Source organism: Bos indicus, chromosome 2 (genome assembly GCF_029378745.1).
Source record: "Bos indicus isolate NIAB-ARS_2022 breed Sahiwal x Tharparkar chromosome 2, NIAB-ARS_B.indTharparkar_mat_pri_1.0, whole genome shotgun sequence".
Lineage (NCBI taxonomy): Eukaryota > Metazoa > Chordata > Mammalia > Artiodactyla > Bovidae > Bos > Bos indicus.
The window spans coordinates 30,339,992-30,358,727 of record NC_091761.1 but is presented as its reverse complement, the minus strand read 5'-3'; the positions used below and the strand labels follow the sequence as shown (position 1 = coordinate 30,358,727).

General features: G+C 37.1%; 1 protein-coding gene across 1 annotated transcript in view; it reads right to left on the bottom strand.

Annotated features, from left to right (window-relative positions):
* Positions 1-18,736, bottom strand: part of TTC21B (tetratricopeptide repeat domain 21B) — a 97,749-nt gene that overhangs the window by 44,728 nt on the left and 34,285 nt on the right. The window contains exons 13-21 of the mRNA XM_019971684.2: positions 14,728-14,885; positions 12,542-12,766; positions 11,254-11,492; positions 9,670-9,742; positions 8,331-8,441; positions 7,471-7,609; positions 4,988-5,094; positions 3,398-3,586; positions 558-668 (exon numbers count right to left, since the gene is read on the bottom strand). Coding sequence (XP_019827243.2) covers positions 558-668; positions 3,398-3,586; positions 4,988-5,094; positions 7,471-7,609; positions 8,331-8,441; positions 9,670-9,742; positions 11,254-11,492; positions 12,542-12,766; positions 14,728-14,885 — 1,352 coding nt within the window. The remainder of the gene's footprint in view (positions 1-557; positions 669-3,397; positions 3,587-4,987; positions 5,095-7,470; positions 7,610-8,330; positions 8,442-9,669; positions 9,743-11,253; positions 11,493-12,541; positions 12,767-14,727; positions 14,886-18,736) is intronic.

The window sequence follows — 18,736 nt, the reverse complement described above, 5'->3', positions numbered from 1 at the left end:
GAAACCTCACTGGACTTTGTAAAAATAACAAGAAAATCTTTTAAAAACCCAAAATAATATTTCAAAGGAATATAAAATTAGCAAGATTTAGTGAGATTTTCTTATTATGTGTTTTAAAAGGGAGAGTTCTTGTATTTTTCAGTTATAGTGATTCATTTATGAACCTCACAAACTGTCATCTATGAAGCTGTTTGAAAAGCTAACAAAAACCTCAACCCTCATAAAATTGAGAAAGACAAAACTATTTAAAATACAGTGTCTTAAAATGTTATACAAAGAATTTTCTCTGTAATTCAGAAAGTCTGACTGAAACTGTTAAAAACTCCAGCATGTTTAAGTAACTTGACCACAGGAACCATTCCTGACCAGGCATCCTTTTAGTCATACAGAAAAACTAAAAATGTGCTAATAATCTTAAAAATATTAATTTTCCCAAAAGCCAACAAGAGCCGGGCCTCACATCTACTATTAGTTTTATCAGGTAAAATTTGAAACTGCCACATGGAATAAATACAAGACACGACGGCCTTGCTAGCACTGAAGTGTCCCGGACTAACCATGGTGGCGGCCTCATTGTCCTGGTCGCTCTGGAGAAGCAGCGCGCAGTGCCGCAGGCAGGCGTCAGGGTCATCTTGTAGCAGGTATAATCGGGCCAGCTCCAGCATTATCTGTAGAGAAGGGCGAGGTTAATCAGAAACAGTCTAGAGCAGAAAGTCAGGAAAGTGTCTAGGGCGCAGACGTCACCTGACCAAAGTTAGTACAATAAAAACGCCAACCACGACAGGCAGGTAAAGCTATAGGTTTGCTCATCTCTAGTTTCTCTTATACTGGAAAAATTATGGAAAAACGGGCTGTAACTCACTTGAAAAGTAGAGACAAAGCATTGTGAAAAGAACAGGTCCAAAATAAGCAGCTAAGATTCTAGTCCAAGCATCTCCACGATGGGGCCACGGCCCTTTACCTCTCTAAACCTGTTTCCTCATTCGTAAAATATCAATAAAAGGCTTACAGCAGACATGCTCCAGACTTACAACTATGATTTCAGTCACTTTAGTCATCACTGAACGAGGCACCTGTTTGGTTGTGACTTAATAAACACTTATTTTTGCCTTATGTCTGAAAGAGCTATGTTAATTCAAAATGTTCAATCTTAAACGTCAAATTCTAGAACATGGTTGCCTTGTGTTTTACATCAGTTAAATATTTAGCCATTTACTAGACTGAGAGTAGAAAATCCTAGAGATCAGCACTAACAGACGGTTCCTGTGGGGAACTGACTGCCGCCATTTCCTGCTCCCTTCTGGCGGGTAAGTCAAGAGAGAGGCGTGAAGGAAGACACACGCTCGTGAAACTACACGAAACATGTGAAAGAATGAAATTACAACATTCTCTAACACCACACACAAAAATAAACTCAGTATGGATCAAAGACCTGAATGCAAGACTGGACACTATAAAACGCTCTGAGGAAAACACAGAACACTCTTTGACATAAACTGCAGCAGTATCTTTTTGGATCCACCTCCTGGTCATGAAAAAAAAAAATTTAACAAATGGTACCTAATGAAACTGAAAAGTTCTGCACAGCAAAGGAAACCATAATAACCCATAGAATGAGAGAAAATATTTACAAGCAATGTGATGAGGAAATTAATCTCCCAAATTAACAGCTCACGCAGCTCAATATTAAAAAAGTAAAAAAAAAAAAAAAAAAAAAACCCAACCAAAAGATGGGCAGAAAATCTAAACAGACATTTCTCCCAAGAAGACATACAGATGGCCAAAAAGCAGGTGAAAAGATGCTCAGTGTCACTACTCATCAGAGAAATGCAAATCAAAATTACAGTGAGGTGTTACCCCACACTGGATCAAGAATGACCATCATCAAAAAGTCTACATCAGGTCTCCTGCACTGCAGGCAGATTCTTTACCAGCTGAGCCACACACTGAGGTTTGACAAAAAATAAAATTCTGTGAAAAAAATTATCCTTCCCCCCAAAAAAAGTCTACATCAAATGCTGTAGAGGGTGTAGAGAAAGGGAACCCTCCTACACTCTTGGTGGGAATGTAAATTGGTACTGCCGCTATGGAGAACAGTATGGAGGTTTCTTAAAAAAAAAAAAAAATAGAACTATCATATGATCCAGCAATCCCATTCCTGGGCATATATCTGGAGAACACATAACTAGAAAAGATACATTCATCCCTACGTTCATAGCAGCACTATGCACCACAGCCAAGACATGGAAGCAAGCTAAATGTCCATCAACAGAGGAATAAAGAAGATGTGGCACATATTAAAACGGAACATTACTCACAAAAAAGCTGAAATACCGCCCCTTGCAGCAACATGGATGGACCTAGAGACTATCATACTAAGTGAACTCAGAATAACTAAAATCATGATATCATTCATATGTGGAATCTAATTTTTAAAAAATGATACAAGTGAACTTATTTACAAAATAGAAACAGATTTATAGATATCAAAAACAAACTTATGGTTACCAAAGGGGAAATGTAGTGGGGGGATAAATCAGGAGCTTGGGATTAGCATATGCACACTACTGTATACAAGATAGGGTTTCCCTGGTAGCTCAGCTGATAAAGTATCCACCTGCAATGTAGGAGACCTGGGTTCTATCCCTGGGTTGGGAAGATCCCCTGGAGAAGGGAAAGGTTACCCACTCCAGTATTCTGGCCTGGAGAATTCCATGGACTGTATCGTCCATGGGGTTGCAGAGAGTTGGACATGACTGAGCGACTTTCACGAACGAGCGCTGTATAACACAGGAACTCTACTCGACATTCTGTGATAACCTATGTGAGAAAAGAATCTGAAAAAGAATGAATCTATGTATAACTGAATCACTTCACTGTATACTTGAAACTAACATTATAAATCAATGATACAGCCAATAAAATTAAAACTTTCAAAAAATGCCATGTATATATTTTCTACACTAATATTATCTTTGCATTTATTCTAACATTGTGCCAATTGAGGTTGAGATTCAATCTAGCCACTTTTGTATATCCAGCACTAAACAGCGACTGATACACAATAGGTATTCAGTTAACTGAATTGAATCCTCTAGATTCAGGTATTTGAGATTGAGAAATCGTTTTACAGTAATTATTAAAACATAGATGAACATAAAAGCTTACAGATTTACTTTTTATCACTTGTTCCATAATAATTTTTAGACTCTAACATTATTAATTCAAGCCAGCATGTATTTTACAGTATTTATAAAACCAATATTAATATTTTAACTTGTATTTTTAGTACATTTCTTTTCAAATCTTTATAAATAAGCTGTTAAGAAATTTACATTTGGGGAAATGAGATGACATCTGGATTACAAGGTGCTGAAAATTTTATAAAGGTACTGACCTTATTATCTGTCTCACAATGAACAAGAGCTTCTCTATAAAACTTAATTGCTTTTTCATAGTTTCGCTGAGCAACAGAATGTTTTGCAATCTCTGCACAAATTTCAGCTGCTAAATGTTTCTGTGCAGGAACTGCATCTGGCTGTTCGATCTGAACACGTTTTAGCACCCGAGCTTGTAATTCTCGAGCCTAGTAAAATGTAAGGATAAAAAGCAATTAAAAAAAGAAGTAGAAAAGAAATGAAACAATTCTCAATCATTCACATGTAGCATAATTTTACAGATTTATTTAAACATGATTGGTCTTCAATCTAACAAAGCCTGATCCAAAGATAATGTCTTAATTGAGGTCTTCAAAAGGTACTTGTTTGCAAATGAGCCATGCAATTATCTTTGAAACTATAAAAGTATAATACTATAAAAGTAGAGAGTCTTTTCTCTGAGGAGGAAATGCAACCATGGAACAAATATTTAGAAAAGATGTCTAGATACTATCATTAAAAATTGTAAATGTTTATTACATTAATAGTACCTGAAAGTTATTGAATCAAATATTGACTGGTTTCAGGGAGTAAGTACATCCACATACTGTCAATGGCATATAGATCAGACTAGTCTTTCTGAAGGGAGCACCCCTGTAAAACATGCTAAGTCTCTAAAATCACTGAGGCTATTCAACTTAGCTGTTCCATTCTTGGGAAGGTATTAAGGACATCACTTAGAAGGAAAAAAATTTTTAAATGATGAGTCTGAAATCTAGAAATTTTAAATCCATTAATAAAAATCTACCATCAAAAAAGCTTCAAGGTCTCAAAGATGCTAATACTGAATTGTTCCAAACATTAAGAAATAGCATGTCTTCGAGAACAGTCTTTCTCTTGAATGTATGTGCACAAATACTGAACAAAATATTAGGAAATATCTTTAAATTCCAGAAATATCTTTTTAAAAAAATCACAAAGTGTCATTTATTTCAGGAATATAAGGATGGTTTAACATCTGAAAATCAATCAATTTAATATACCACAGGAAAAAAAAATTGGAAAAAAATCACATGACCATCTTGACAGATGCAGAGAATACATTAGATAAAATTTAAGTCATGTACTAAAAATACTATTAACAAACTAGAAATTAAGAAATCATCAAAACACATCAGCCACTTATATTTAGGAATACATCTAAGGAAACATGTACAAAACCTCTACGTTGAAAAACCACAAAGTATTAAGGGAAACTAAAGAAGATATAAATAAATGCAAGAAATAAACAGAAGAAAAGTGAGTTTAACTCCTGCCTATGACACTAATTGAGTGAGTTCTTGCAAGTTATTAAACCAAGCTTCTTTAGTTGTAAAACAGGATTAAAAATATCAACCTTGAAAATATCAACCTTCCCTAATTGTTATATAATAATTAGCAATGATATTTTTAAACAGTACAATCCACTGGCATTCAAATGTTATTTCTATTTGACTTATCTTCCAGAACAGCTGGGCCTAAAGACTGTCTTTTTTTTTTGTATGTGGTATATTTCCTTCTGAGACCGCCACCCACCCTCATTCCTTCACAAACGAAGGTATTTTCCTTACCTGTTGCAATGAAGTGACTGCATCATCAGGTCTGTCCACTTTACTGTAAACTTTTGCTAGAAGAACTTGAAAACGTCCATCCTCCATGAGGGCCGACAGTTCATTTACTATGAAAGAAAATATATTGGGAAAATTATGACTCATTTAAAATGTTTACATTTTCCTACAAGTTCTTAAACTTGATTCTGAAAAATAGTGAATTAAGTTTAATAATATTCAGTATTATGAAGAATGGCCAAATTTGGCAGAGGGGGAAGGATTTATGATTAAAAAGTGGCCTAAAGAAAGGTTAAAGAACTGTAGAATAACTGGAGACTCTTCTTAGACATAGAACAATACAACAACACAGTAAGAATTTCAATTTTCATTAAGTGTGTAAGCATTTCCGTTTATCGAAGTTATTCAGAGACAAGATAGGGTATTTGGTACATGCAATTAAGATAACTGCTATTTTTTAATAGTAGAACTTAATAAACAAAGTGTGTATATACACACACACACACACACAAGCACACACACATACATAATAAACACTGACTTTGATGTCAACCTGTCTGGCTTCAAATCGAGGCTTTATCATTTGCTAGTTAACAAGATACAAATTGAACAGGGTATCTATCCTTTCTGTCCCTCCCTTTCATCTGTAAAGTACGGGAAATAACAGTGCCTATCTCATAGAATTATTGTAAAATTTCAGGTTCATAAATTATTAAATAATAGATGCAAAGCAATTAAAGCCTTGTACAAGGCAAGTGCTCAAGAGTACTAAAAGAACTCTAGGTAATTAACACAAAGTTGTTTCTTCCACCATTTATCAAGTGCCTCATACTATGTTTGAAGTGGTTTACGTACATTGTTTCTTTAAACTTTCAACCTGAGAGGCATGTTTTGTTATTGCTATTTTACAGGTGAGAAAAGGTGGTACAAGGAACCACAAGGAGGCTGTGACAATGGTGAGGGCAGGTTGGAAGCAGAGGTCAGGGGGGTGGCAGCATGCACCTGTGGAGGCCACATAAGCCCCTGTAAGACTCCAGTTAACTCTGAGACAGATGGGAGACGAGGGGGACTTGAGCAGGCGGGACCGGGCTTCCACTGTTTGGAAGGCCCAATGCTGCTGCTGGGTTAGGAGTGACTGTGTCAGGGTGTGGGGCTGAGGGTGCAAACACGGAGACCAGGTGGAGGCTACTGCTGTAATCCACATAAGCAAGGACAGGCTGACAGTGGGAGAAATAAGGAGACGCGAGAGAATTCTGAATATATCTGCAAGAACCAAGAGGGTTTCCAATGGACAAGGAGAAGGGTGAAGGCCAGGATTTTGGCTATCTGAAACTGCAAAGAAAAGATGAAGTTACTGAGATGAAGCCCGCACATGGAACAGATGTGGGGAGGCAAATAAGGAATTCAGTTTCAGACAAGTTAAATTTAAGATGTTTATCAGAACCCTGGTGCTACTCTTTATCAGCTAGGTGAACCTATAAACTATCAAGAAAACTGAGTATCAGATTGTTAATTTAAAAATGGAGATAATTTTATCTGCCTCAAAAACTAATGTAAGCACTAAGGCATCTAAGTACACCACTGGATGTGCTAGGCAAGTAATTATTAAATGAAAGTATTTATACTGAATAAATGTAATATGCTTATGCCCATGGAAGTAGAACATACTCCTTTAATCTCTAAAACCTTTTTAAAAATGCACATCCACATTTAAGGCCATCTGTAGTGTTTCAAGCAAAGTCTGACAAGACTCCTGCAAGTATGTCTATGGAATTAAAAAATGCATTCAACTTAGTAGGCTTGAAGCATCAACTTCAAATATACAATGGACCATTACTTAGCCATTGCAAATAATGAAACAGTGTTATCTGCAGCCACATGGATGGACCTGGAGATTCTCATTAAATGAAGTCAGAAAAAGACAAATATCATATGACTATCACTTATATGTGGAAACTAAAAAAAGATACAAATGAGTTTATTTATAAAACAGATTTACAGACTTCAAAAACAAACTTATGGTTACCAAAGGGGAAAGGTGGAGGGAGGGATAAATTAAAGAGTTTGGGATTAACAAATACACATCACCATAATCAACAAGGACCTACTATATAGCACAGGGAACTCGACTCAGTCATCTGTAATAATCTATATAGGAGAAGAATCTGAAAAAGAATGGCTATATTGTATGTGTATATATATTATATATATGTATAACTGAATCACTTTGCTGTACACCTAAAATTAATACAACATTGTAAATCAACTGTACTCTAATAGAAATAAAAATTAAGTCAAAAAAACTTCCTTTATGTCACTTTGGAAAGTAAAGTGTTTCTCTATAACACGAATATCTTATTTTAGTAGATTGACATTCTGACAAATTAAATCAACCTCACATATATTAAGGAGGTAATACATACTAATATAATATCAAAATAAAAAGGATCAGATATATCAGGTATATTAAAATTAGATTTTCATACCAGGTTCATGAGCTAGAGCATGCTGAAGAACTTTTTCTGCTTTATCATACCACTTCAATTTTAATAAGAGCTCAGCCAGGTCATAGCAGAGATAATTTTGTTGTCCACTTTTCAGAGCGGCCTCATAATAAGTGATTGCCTAAACAGAATCCATTTCAGTTAGGAAGAGAAAAGGCAGTGAGAGTGGCATTCAAGCAGAGACCCTACACACACTATGACTTAAAGCAACTGGAAGTAACCTAAAAGCGGTTTATACACGGACTTGCACTATTGGTTAAGTATGCCATTTTTCTTACAGAATCAAACTTCACAGAAGGCAACTAGAATTTCTTCTAGCAAATAACAAAAGTACTCAAAATTTTTATTCCAAAAGTTAGTGAAATTTACTGACTGAAAATTCTTTGCTAGGTGTTATATATATGTTCAACAGTTACAAGGAGTAGGGTAAGAATATAACAACTAGAGGAAAATCCATTATCCTGACTAGAAAACAAAAAACAGAAAAAAAAAAAATCCTCAAAGCACATGGCTCAAAACTGGTTCAACAGAAAGGATATCTATTACGCTTTGTCACATAATGAAAGAGATGTTAACAGTAAACATATCTTAATTTACTTGATGGCAAAATTTGGGTGTAAGGTGAAGCCTGATGTAAACTTTAGGGTCCCAACATCCTTTGCAAAACGAAGCAGAGAAGAATCTGAGACACTGAGAAAGTCCTTAACACAAATTCCAGTTTGTAAAAACAAATTTGGGGTTTCCAACCATTAAGAAACAAATAGTGCTTGCTGAAGATTTCTCACCGAGCAGGGTTCACAAACGTGATCCAACAGATATATCTAAAAATGTGAAGTATTTACCTTTGAGTAGTTGTGAGTTTTCACAAGAGCTTTCCCAATTTTGCTTGCCAATGTTCCATCCTTTGGGTTGTGATTTAGTGCTTGCTCATACGCTACTATGGCTTCCTCAGGCTAATGTTGGCAGATACAAAAAATAAGCAATAAAATAACAGCTTAGTTGGCTCCCATTAAATGGCAACACTTCTATAACTAAGCTCTACATCTGGAAAACTTAACAAGACTAATAAAGCACATATTAATTCCAGAAACATTAACAATTTCAGGGAAATGACAGTCACCAATGGCACCCCACTCCAGTACTCTTGCCTGGAAAATCCCATGGATGGAGGAGCCTGGTAGGCTGCAGTCCATGGGGTCGCTAGGAGTCGGACACGACTGAGCGACTTCACTTTCACTTTTCACTTTCATGCGTTGGAGAAGGAAATGGCAACCCACTCCAGTGTTCTTGCCTGGAGAAGCCCAGGGACGGGGGAGCCTGGTGGGCTGCTGTCTATGGGGTCGCACAGAGTTGGACACGACTGAAGCGACTTAGCAGCAGCAGCAGCAGTACAGGTATAACTTAGTAGGACAATCCCAACCATATTAAGTAGGCCCAGGTCCTCATAAGTAGTCATATGAGAACTGAGAGATAGCTTCTTGACTTTTCATCTGGCAGTCATTAGAAAAGACAGAATCAGAGGTCAGAGGATTGCTTCCCTTTGAAGAAAACTCCGTCTCAGCCAGTAGCTCTTTTCACCCTTTTAAAGATGACTCTCTCTTTACTTCTGGTATCATCTCTATTTCAAACGTCTGTGCTGAATAACTGGATCTTCGTTTGAAAAAAATAACTACAACTTTTTAAATGTCATGGTTGTCTCCTTTTTATTGTGATGACACGATCGTCAACTATTAAGTAAACATTAGTAAAATGAGAGGGGGGAACTGGATAAAGGTGGTTAAAAGGTACAAGCTTCCAGTTAAAAGTATTACAGATGTAATGTACAACATAATAATTAACAGTGAGGTACATTATATGTACCTGTATATGAAAACTGTGAAAGAGTAGATTCTGACAGGTCTCATCACAGAACAAATATTTTTTTCTATTTTTAAAATTTTGTACCTATATAAGATGATGGATAGTCACTGAACTTACTGTGATGATCACTGCATGATGTATATAAGTTAAATCATCATGTTGTATCTTAAACTTACAATGCTGCATGTCAATTATATCTCATTAAAAATGGAGGAAAAAAAACAAATTCCTTTCCGTAGAATGTTATACGAATCACAAAGAAGAATTTTTGGTTTTTTGTTTTGTTTTTAAATCTAGGTACAGTAGTATCAAAAACTTTACCTCCTGAATATTCATGTATGCATCACCAAGGAGAAGAAAAGACCGAGGACTGGGCATCCTTTCAGCCATTTCTCTGGAAATCAGATGAAGTCTACTTAGCATACTGAATACAAATTTCTTCTTCTAAGCCAATAAAAGAAAAGCTCACTTATTTCAATAAACTAATAGCCTTTGAGTACTCTTTATATCCCACAGTGTAATACATACTATTAAAACCCTACCAATACTCACAACCAGATTGTTTACTCTAGGGCAACAATTTTTTTCATTAAATTTTCCATTTCCTGAAAAGCAGGTAGAAGTATACTGACAAGACAGTAAATATGTAAGCTCTCATTATCCAGAAATATGTTTTGTTCTCCTTAATTCTAAAATGATGTGGGAATGAAGTTCCAAAATATGACAAATACTTATTGTCATCCTATGTGTTTTGAGCTCTGATATTCATGGTGTAAGTCATATATAGGGATAAAAATACAAAATCTTCTACTTCAGTATTTGCTGCTTCTTTTTATCTACAAAATGTAAACTGCTAAAGGTGAAAATACCAAAGTTGCTCAAGTAATATGGTGCTAAGTCGTTAGTGAACATCTCCTTTAATTGGTCCAGAAACTAATGAGAAAAGAGAACTAAGACTTTACAGATAATGCTAAGAGTTTACTATATAGCTAATGTGTCAGATCTGCTTAAAAAAATAAAAAACTATGCTTTTAACTACTCTACTATAGTGGATCCAAATACATGTACTCAATTTTAAAACACTGTCATATCATTAGAGATGATAGTGCTGATCTTTTAGAAACATCATAGAAAACATAATTTAGGAAGCTCCCGCCCATTCAACTATACAGGAGGTACTCTTCAGTTTCTTTGCATCACTCAGTAACCACAAAGAATGTGAACAGATTTCTGGGCTTTGATATTTACAAAATATAGATGAATCAACATGACTCAATTCATCAACATTCTTAAGGATAAAAACATTAATTTTCTTTCACATGGATTATGTGCTTGTATATTTATCTTTTTGGGGAGAAGTGTAAGAGCAACCTGTGTGTGCATGTGCACACTCACGTCTGTGTGTTGTGTATCCCACTAAATCCTAAGGGCATCAGCATATGATACTTTAAACCCCTGCCATTTCTGTAATCCATACTTTAGTGCAATGTATACTAAGCCATAATTTTCTTCTGCTATGAGACAGTGCTAAACATGACTATTTAGTCCCTGAATTGTTATATTACATAATGCTTTTAAGCTATTAGAATACATATAATTGTTGTTCTTTTCCTTCCCACCCAGGAAGATTCAACGTCCAAAAATAATACCTGAGGAGGGAGACTGAGCTGAGAAGCTGGAGGGAGTCACAGGTTGAAATAAATCCTAATTACTATGATTTAGGTTTTAGGGAGAGTGTAACCTGGTTAGAGTGATTGTGGCTGGTCGCAGTAGAAGAAGCAAGAACACATTAAGGAAGGGATCTATTAAAGTATACGAAAAGCAGTTAAAAGGAAGAAAGAAGTTTGGGGATTAATTTTAGGAGATAAATGTGTCAAAATATAATGGGCTGAAAGACCCATTTACCTGTAACAAGTGATATATAACATTTTCTCTTTTCTGTGCTTCAGATATATATCTGCCATTTTTTCCTTGGCCTCTATGAAATACGGCTGCTCGGCTGTAACATTCCGAAGCATGCTTAAAGCCCTCTCCACATCTCCCTGGGCCAGAGCTAGGTCTGCGTTAGCGATAGTGACACGCAACTCTTCAGACGTCCCAGAAAATTCATGGATGGCATCTTGTAAAACTTTGGCTGCCTCGTGCTGTAAGGGTGACATCAAAATAACATTCAAAACTATAACATATCACACTGCAAATGAGGGTCTTCTTTAATACAGAATGAACAATAAGTGCTAGCAGAGTTTGGATATTTGTGATATATTGATCGATTTTTGAAAAGCACAAAAATTTAAAACTCAGAGACCAAATTAAGATGACGTATTTGTTAGCTGAAAAGTGTTCTCATAACTATGACAACAGCAGTTGCTACATAAGAGTTGCTGCTACTATAATTTAATTAACATTTACCTTGCATCCAGCATTGTATTAACCCATTACTTCTTATGACAATCCTCCAAGGTAGTTACTATAATTACCTCCCACCTTGCAATAAGGAAAATAAGACTCAGACAGCTAAGGAGTTAACAAATGGGGAAGCAGCCTGACTCCAAAGCCTAAATTCTTCGTCATGTTCATTACTGCGTCTTCAGTGGGATCCAGTCCACAGTCGCCCTCTGGACCAGATGGTTCTTCACTACACAGCCGGTTATTCCCTACACTAGGACATCATTTTTGTTATATCCCAGGTGAAAATATTTCCTAATTTCCACACCAGTACCTCAATGAACCTAAAATATAATTTATTTTAATTCATCTCAACTTAGCTAAGAAATGTTAAACCAAGAAAAAAAAATTGTGCATTGTAGAATCAATCTATAATGGAATTGGTTCTCCTTATTAAGTGCATTTTATGTTAATTTGTTAGTGAAGTAGAAATTCTTTGAGGTTTGGCAAGTACCTAGACATAGCCTTAATTTCCACTAAAATATGAAATATGAAGTAACTGATTAGCAACCGCTGTAACTTAAAAAACAGATTATAAATGATAAGTTCCTCATTTTCTACAAGATTCTAATTCTTTTCTCAGAATTGCATTCATGTTTGCTTCCATCTGGTGCCAAGTGATGAGAAACAAATTTTCTAAACTTAACCAATTGCTCAAGGGAATAATTTTTGCATTTTCATTTCCTATGACTATATATACTTGGATAACAAAGTTCAGATCTGAGCAATTGAATTAAGTTTGACCTACCTGTTCTCCATTTAAACGGTGAACCTCTACCAACTCAAGAAAGACTGATAAACGATGGCTTGCATCAACTTCAGTTTTTCTGTATTTTGACTTTGAGGAAGATCCAATTCTCCTCATTCCTGGTAAACTCATTGCCATGTGCAGAGTTTTAATTGCTTCTGCTATTTCTCCCATTTTCTTTTGTGACTGTGCTTTTATCAGATGATATAAAGGATATTCTCTCACCTGAAAAAATAATATTCAGAAATCCTTCCTTGGAGTGCTTACAATATCAACACATAGTTTACAATCCATAAATGTTACGATAATAGGAATGCTGAGGACAGTTCACCCTGTGAATGCATGAGGTCCTTTTCCATCCTCTTACTCATGTTCTGATCATTTACTGAAACATCAGAATTCAGGTAACCTGCCACTACCTAGCATTCCCCTGGTGCTGCTACCATGACAGGAGAGAAACTGCACACAGAGTTTAGAAGGCCAGCAAGTATATTCGAAGAAATTATTTTAGTTTTCAGAAAATGAAATTTCTTTATCTGAGACTTCTTGTACTGAAATATAAGTTATAAGATTTCTACAGTTTCTTTTTATTTTCTAATTTAAAGATTAAACATTTCAGGGCATGTTAACCAAACATGGGTTTTTACCCTTTGATACTACTCTGAAATGTGTACTATTGAAGCTTCTGTCTTTAGTTTGGCTACCAAAAGCATATACAGAAAAAATAAGAGAATGACAGACGATGAGGAAGGAGTCAAGAAAAGAAGATGGTACAGAATGAGGTGATGTGGCAGCCATCTAACCTCTAGGATGGCTATAGTCCTCCTAAGGCTGGGTTTGAGCCAGAGCTAGGCATCAAGTTTACCTGTTGTCCTTGTGTAAACAATCACGTTTATGCTCTGATCTCAGAGATCTTGATTTATTGGGTGGGGTGCTGGCACTGGGGTCATGATGTCTCACTAGTCTTAAGAACTACCATCCTAAGAACCATGTGTTACTTTCTGCAAACCTTGCCTGCAACTTGAATTCTCCAGTTAACTAAAGGGTTCTCACATCAAAGAGTCAAAGAACTGCCAGACAAACAGAAAGTCTGAGGAGCTCCTAACGTGACTTCAGGAAGCCCCTGAACCTAGGATTTTACGTAACGCTCAGGGATATGGGATATTTACACTGAACGTCTTGGATAGAAATCTAGCGTGTTTATGTCCTCAAACCACATACCAACTTTCAAAATGACTAGGCATTCTGTGATGATGTATCCAAAGTTATTAAAAATCAAGGTCCAAGAAAGAGACAAACAATAAAAATCCTAAAACATAAAAATATTTGGCACAATGCTCTATGTTAAAAAGCATAGACATCTCTTTGCTGACAAAGGTCCATGTAGTCAAAGCTATGGTTTTTCCAGGAGTTATGTATGGATGTGAGAGTTGGACCATAAAGAAGGCCGTGTGCCAAAGAATTGATGCTTTCAAACTGTGGTGTTGGAGAAGACTCTCAAGAGCCCTTTGGACTGCAAGGAAATCAAACCAGTCAATCCTAAAGGATATCAATCCTGAATATTGGAAGGACTGATGCTGAAGCTCTAAAGTTTGGCCATCTGATAAGAACAACCGACTCATTAGAAAAGACCCTGATGCTGGGAAAGATTGAAGGCAGCAGGAGAAGGGGACGACAGAGGATGAGATGGGTGGATGGCATCATCGACTCAATGGTCATGAGTTTGAGCAAGCTCTGGGAGATGCTGAGGGACAGGGAAGACTGGCGTGCTGCAGTCCATGGGGTTGCAAAGAGTAGGACAGGACTAAATGACTGAACAACAACAATGCTCTATAGTTTACAACTATCTTTATATGTATTCACAGTACATTTAATGTTCATTAAAATTGTAGAGTATTATAAGTTTTATGGAAAAGAAAACTGAGGTTCAGAGAGCAAGAGGTAGGAAGATCAGACGCTAATTCCATGTCTTTTGTTGCCAAGTCCATATAGTTTTGTTAAACTAAACCACAGGTGCCTCCATTTTTTTCTCCTACTGCTAACGAGTTCAAAACATTTTCCACTAAAAAAATGCATTTATTAGCAAAATGTTACAGGCTAAAATACAAAATAGTTGAACATGTAAACATTTGCTAAAGGTTTAAGGACAGCGATATGACTTATCCATTTGAGTCTGGAACACTTACCTTAAAATCATAGCTCAGGCATAGTTCAAGAGACTGAGAACACAATTTGAATTTTTCCTGAGACAAATAAACCTGAGCCATCAGGAGATGGGCATCGGCATAGGAAGGGCTGTGCTCCAGGCAATGCTGCAGGTTATTATAAGCTGCTTCAATATCACCTGGTGAGGAAACAGAGTTAAAAAAAAAAATGATTAAGAGGAAATCTGAGCGAAGAGGGAGGAAAGCAGTGTATGGATAGTTCCGGTGTTTGACCTGGAGGTCCGCAGCTTAAACTCCCCCTGCACCACCACTACTAAGTCGCTCAGTCGTGTCCGACTCTGCGACCTCGTGGACTGCAGCCCACCAGGCTCCTCTGTCCCTGGGATTCTCCAGGCAAGAATACTTGATTGGGTTGCCATGCCCTTCTCCAGAGGATCTTTCCGACCAAGGGATAGAACACCCATCTCTTATGTCTCCTACACTGGCAGGCAGGTTCTTTAACACTAGCGCCACCATCCGCTTCTTTCTAGTTTGCATGAAAGAATATATCCAAAGCCAGGCCATCCCCTTGGTGATAAGGAGCAAATCAGAGTATGTGAAAAAGTCAGAATCCATCACCACTGTTACTGACCGTCCTATAAATGTACTTTTACTTTCCTTGTCTAATGTTTTTAAATTTATAACTTCTTTAAAATATGTAAAACATAGAAATTTAAGTAACTAGAATGTTATAGTGCCACATTAACAAGAAAGATTTAGTCTAGCAATGATTCTTGGCCAGAAATTTTACTACTGCACAAGAGACAACACAAAAAGCATAGGAATATAGTCTAGAAATTTAGAAATGTGAGTTACAGACTTTAAATGCCTCTTAATACTAACTGAAATATTCAAATATTCTGGAAACACATCTATTGTATATCTAGAAGTCTTTTTTTTTTTTTTAATTATAACTGATTTACAGTTGATTTACTGTGTTAGTTTCAGGTATAAGTAGTAACTCAGTATTTTTGCAGATTATATTCCATTATAGGATATTAACTACATCTGGGAGTCTTAAAACAGAAGGAAATGATCAAAATGAAAGTGATCAAAATACTGGATTCTACCTTGGGCTGACAGCTAAGGAAGGAAGAGGCTCTTCAGAGAAACACCAGCACAGACTCTAGGTGCTAGAAGTTTCGTGATATAACTCACACTGATTCACATTTAGCCATCTCATAAACTGGCCTTAAGCAGGTACAGCTAGACCAGAGCCCTCTGTAACTCTCCTAAATTATTATCTGTTCAATAACTCTCTGTGACCTTACCTGACACCTCAACAAACAAAATAAGGCTTACAGTCAGGCCTTCGGTCCCAAAGGCTCAACCTTCTTATAACAGAATCCATTTAAACAGAAAATATTCTTCTTAACAACAGGGGCTTAATGAAAAAAATTTGGCTGAGTTAGTACAATAACTTATTAAATGAAGCATCAAAATCTGTCAATTAACCATCAAGCATAATAAATATTAGAGTTTTCATTCTGATGCAATCCAACACTCAGAACTCTACAGGCAAAAAAAGAAAGGATTATTTTAATAATAATAATAATTAATAATAATAAATAATAAAGCATAATAAATTTGCAAGCAAATTACTACCCCCACATTCTTGTAGGAAAGAGAAGAATCATGGAGATAAGCTGAAAAAAAGTGATTATTACTGGGACTTCCCTGGTGATTCAGTGGTTAAGAATCTGTCTTGCAAGGTAGGGGACACAGGTTTGATTCTTGGTCAGGGAACTACGATCCTGCATGACATGGAGCAACTAAGCCCACACACCACAATGAAAGATTCCACATGATTCCGTGAAGATCGCGCATACTGCAACCAAGACCTGACGCAGCCAAATAATAAATATATTTTAAAAAATAGAAAGATTATTTCCCAAAAGAAGGGTTTGCAAACAAGAGCCTGAAAAAAAAAATGAGAACTATGTGAATAACTGAGATCTTTTTTGTTTTTTTCTAAAGGTAAAGAGAAGGAACATGGCCAGTTAGCTTTAGAAGGCCACTAATTACTTAAAAATGGAGAAACAGGTCATTGTTGTTGGGAAAAAAGGCCATACAAACAAACATCACATCAATATCACATTCTTATCTGAGATCAGCTCAAATTCTCTTGAGGAAAAAATGAAAGAAATTTCATTTCTGTCCTGCAGTTCTGCCTTTGTCAGGGTCTTCTGTAATAAAGAATTTGGCTGGCCTTGGTTCCCAGGAGACCATCTCTAAATCTTGGAATATCCAGAGCAATAAGAGTATCTTTGTTATTCATGGTAGGCCCTGATAACTTATGCTAATATGATTAAGGGCTGGCCAGGCCAGAGATCCCAACCATGTGGTTAGAGGGGTAGGGACTCTAAGTCACCCGTACCAGCCTGACCTGGGGAGAGGGGAGCTGTCTATGTAATAAAACTCTTGGGTACTGAACCCTGGGTGAGCTTCCCTGCTGCTAATGTTCTAGTTCAGTTCAGTTTAGTTGCTCAGTCGTGTCCAGCTCTTTGCGACCCCATGAATCGCAGCATGCCAGGCCTCCCTGTCCATCACCAACTCCCAGAGTTCACTCAGACTCACGTCCATCGAGTCAGTGATGCCATCCAGCCATCTCATCCTCTGTCGTCCCCTTCTCCTCCTGCCCCCAATCCCTCCCAGCATCAGAGTCTTTTCCAATGAGTCAACTCTTCGCATGAGGTGGCCAAAGTACTGGAGTTTCAGCTTTAGCATCATTCCTTCCAAAGAAATCCCAGGGCTGATCTCCTTCAGAATGGACTGGTTGGATCTCCTTGCAGTCCAAGGGATTTTTGTCATGTTGATGTGTCAGAAAGTTGATGTGTCCTGACTCCACTAAGAAACGACAATGCAAGCTTCACACGTGGGACCCTCCCAGACCTCAACCTCTGCATCTCTTCCTTTTGCTAGTTCAGATGGATATTTTTTGCTATAAAACTCTAATCCTAGCTATAGTGCTTTCCTGACTTCTGTGAGTCTTTCAAGCAAACTACTGAACCTGATGGGAGTCGTCAGAACCCTTAAATTTGTAGCCAGCAAGTCAGACATGCATATGGCTCTGGGATCCCCTGAGCCTGTGGCTGCTGTCTACAGCTGGGGCATCTGATAGAGACTGTGCCCTTAACCCGTAAGTCTGCTCCAACTCCAGGTAGTTTGCACCAGAAGTCACTGCAGTTGGCAGCTTAGCAAGATACTACTGTTTAGACATGTGCCAGCACTACTTCACAGTATTTCAGGCTGCTCTTTTTAACAGTGGGGTTAATGTACAAGACTTTCATTCCTAGCAAGAGTTAGTCGCTCAGTCGTATCCGACTCTTTGCCACCCCATTGACTGTAGCCCACCAGGCTCCTCTGTCTATGGGATTCTCCAGGCAAGAATACTGGAGTGGGTTGCCATTTCCTATTCCAGGGGATCTTCCTGAAACAGGAGTTGAACCTGGGTCTCCTGCATTGCTGACAGATTCTTTACCATCTGAGCCACCAGGGAAACCCTTCATTCCTAGTGAAAGTGAAAGTTGCTCAGTCATGTCCCACTTTTTGCAACCCATGGACTGTATAGTCCATGGGATTCTCCAGGCCAGAATACTAGAGTAGGTAGCCTTTCCCTTCTCCAGGGGATCTTCCCATCTCAGGGATCAAACCCAGGTCTTCTGCATTGCATACAGATTCTTTACCAGCTGAGCCACAAGGGAAGCACTTCATTCCTAGAGACTTTGGCAATGAAGTATTACTATTAATATACTGAGACTGATTTATATAAAAATTCAAAATAAATGTGTTTAATAAATTAATAACAGAACTCAAAGTCCCATTTGAATATCTAGTAGGTGACACCCATTCTAACTGAAAATAAAGTAGAAATATCATGTGGCTCAACAGAACTCACTTAGGAGAAGGTATCAGAGACTCACTTCTTACAACTAGAGTATTTTAGAGGTGAAATAAACTCTTCTGATAATTTGGTTCTTTTTTAAAAATT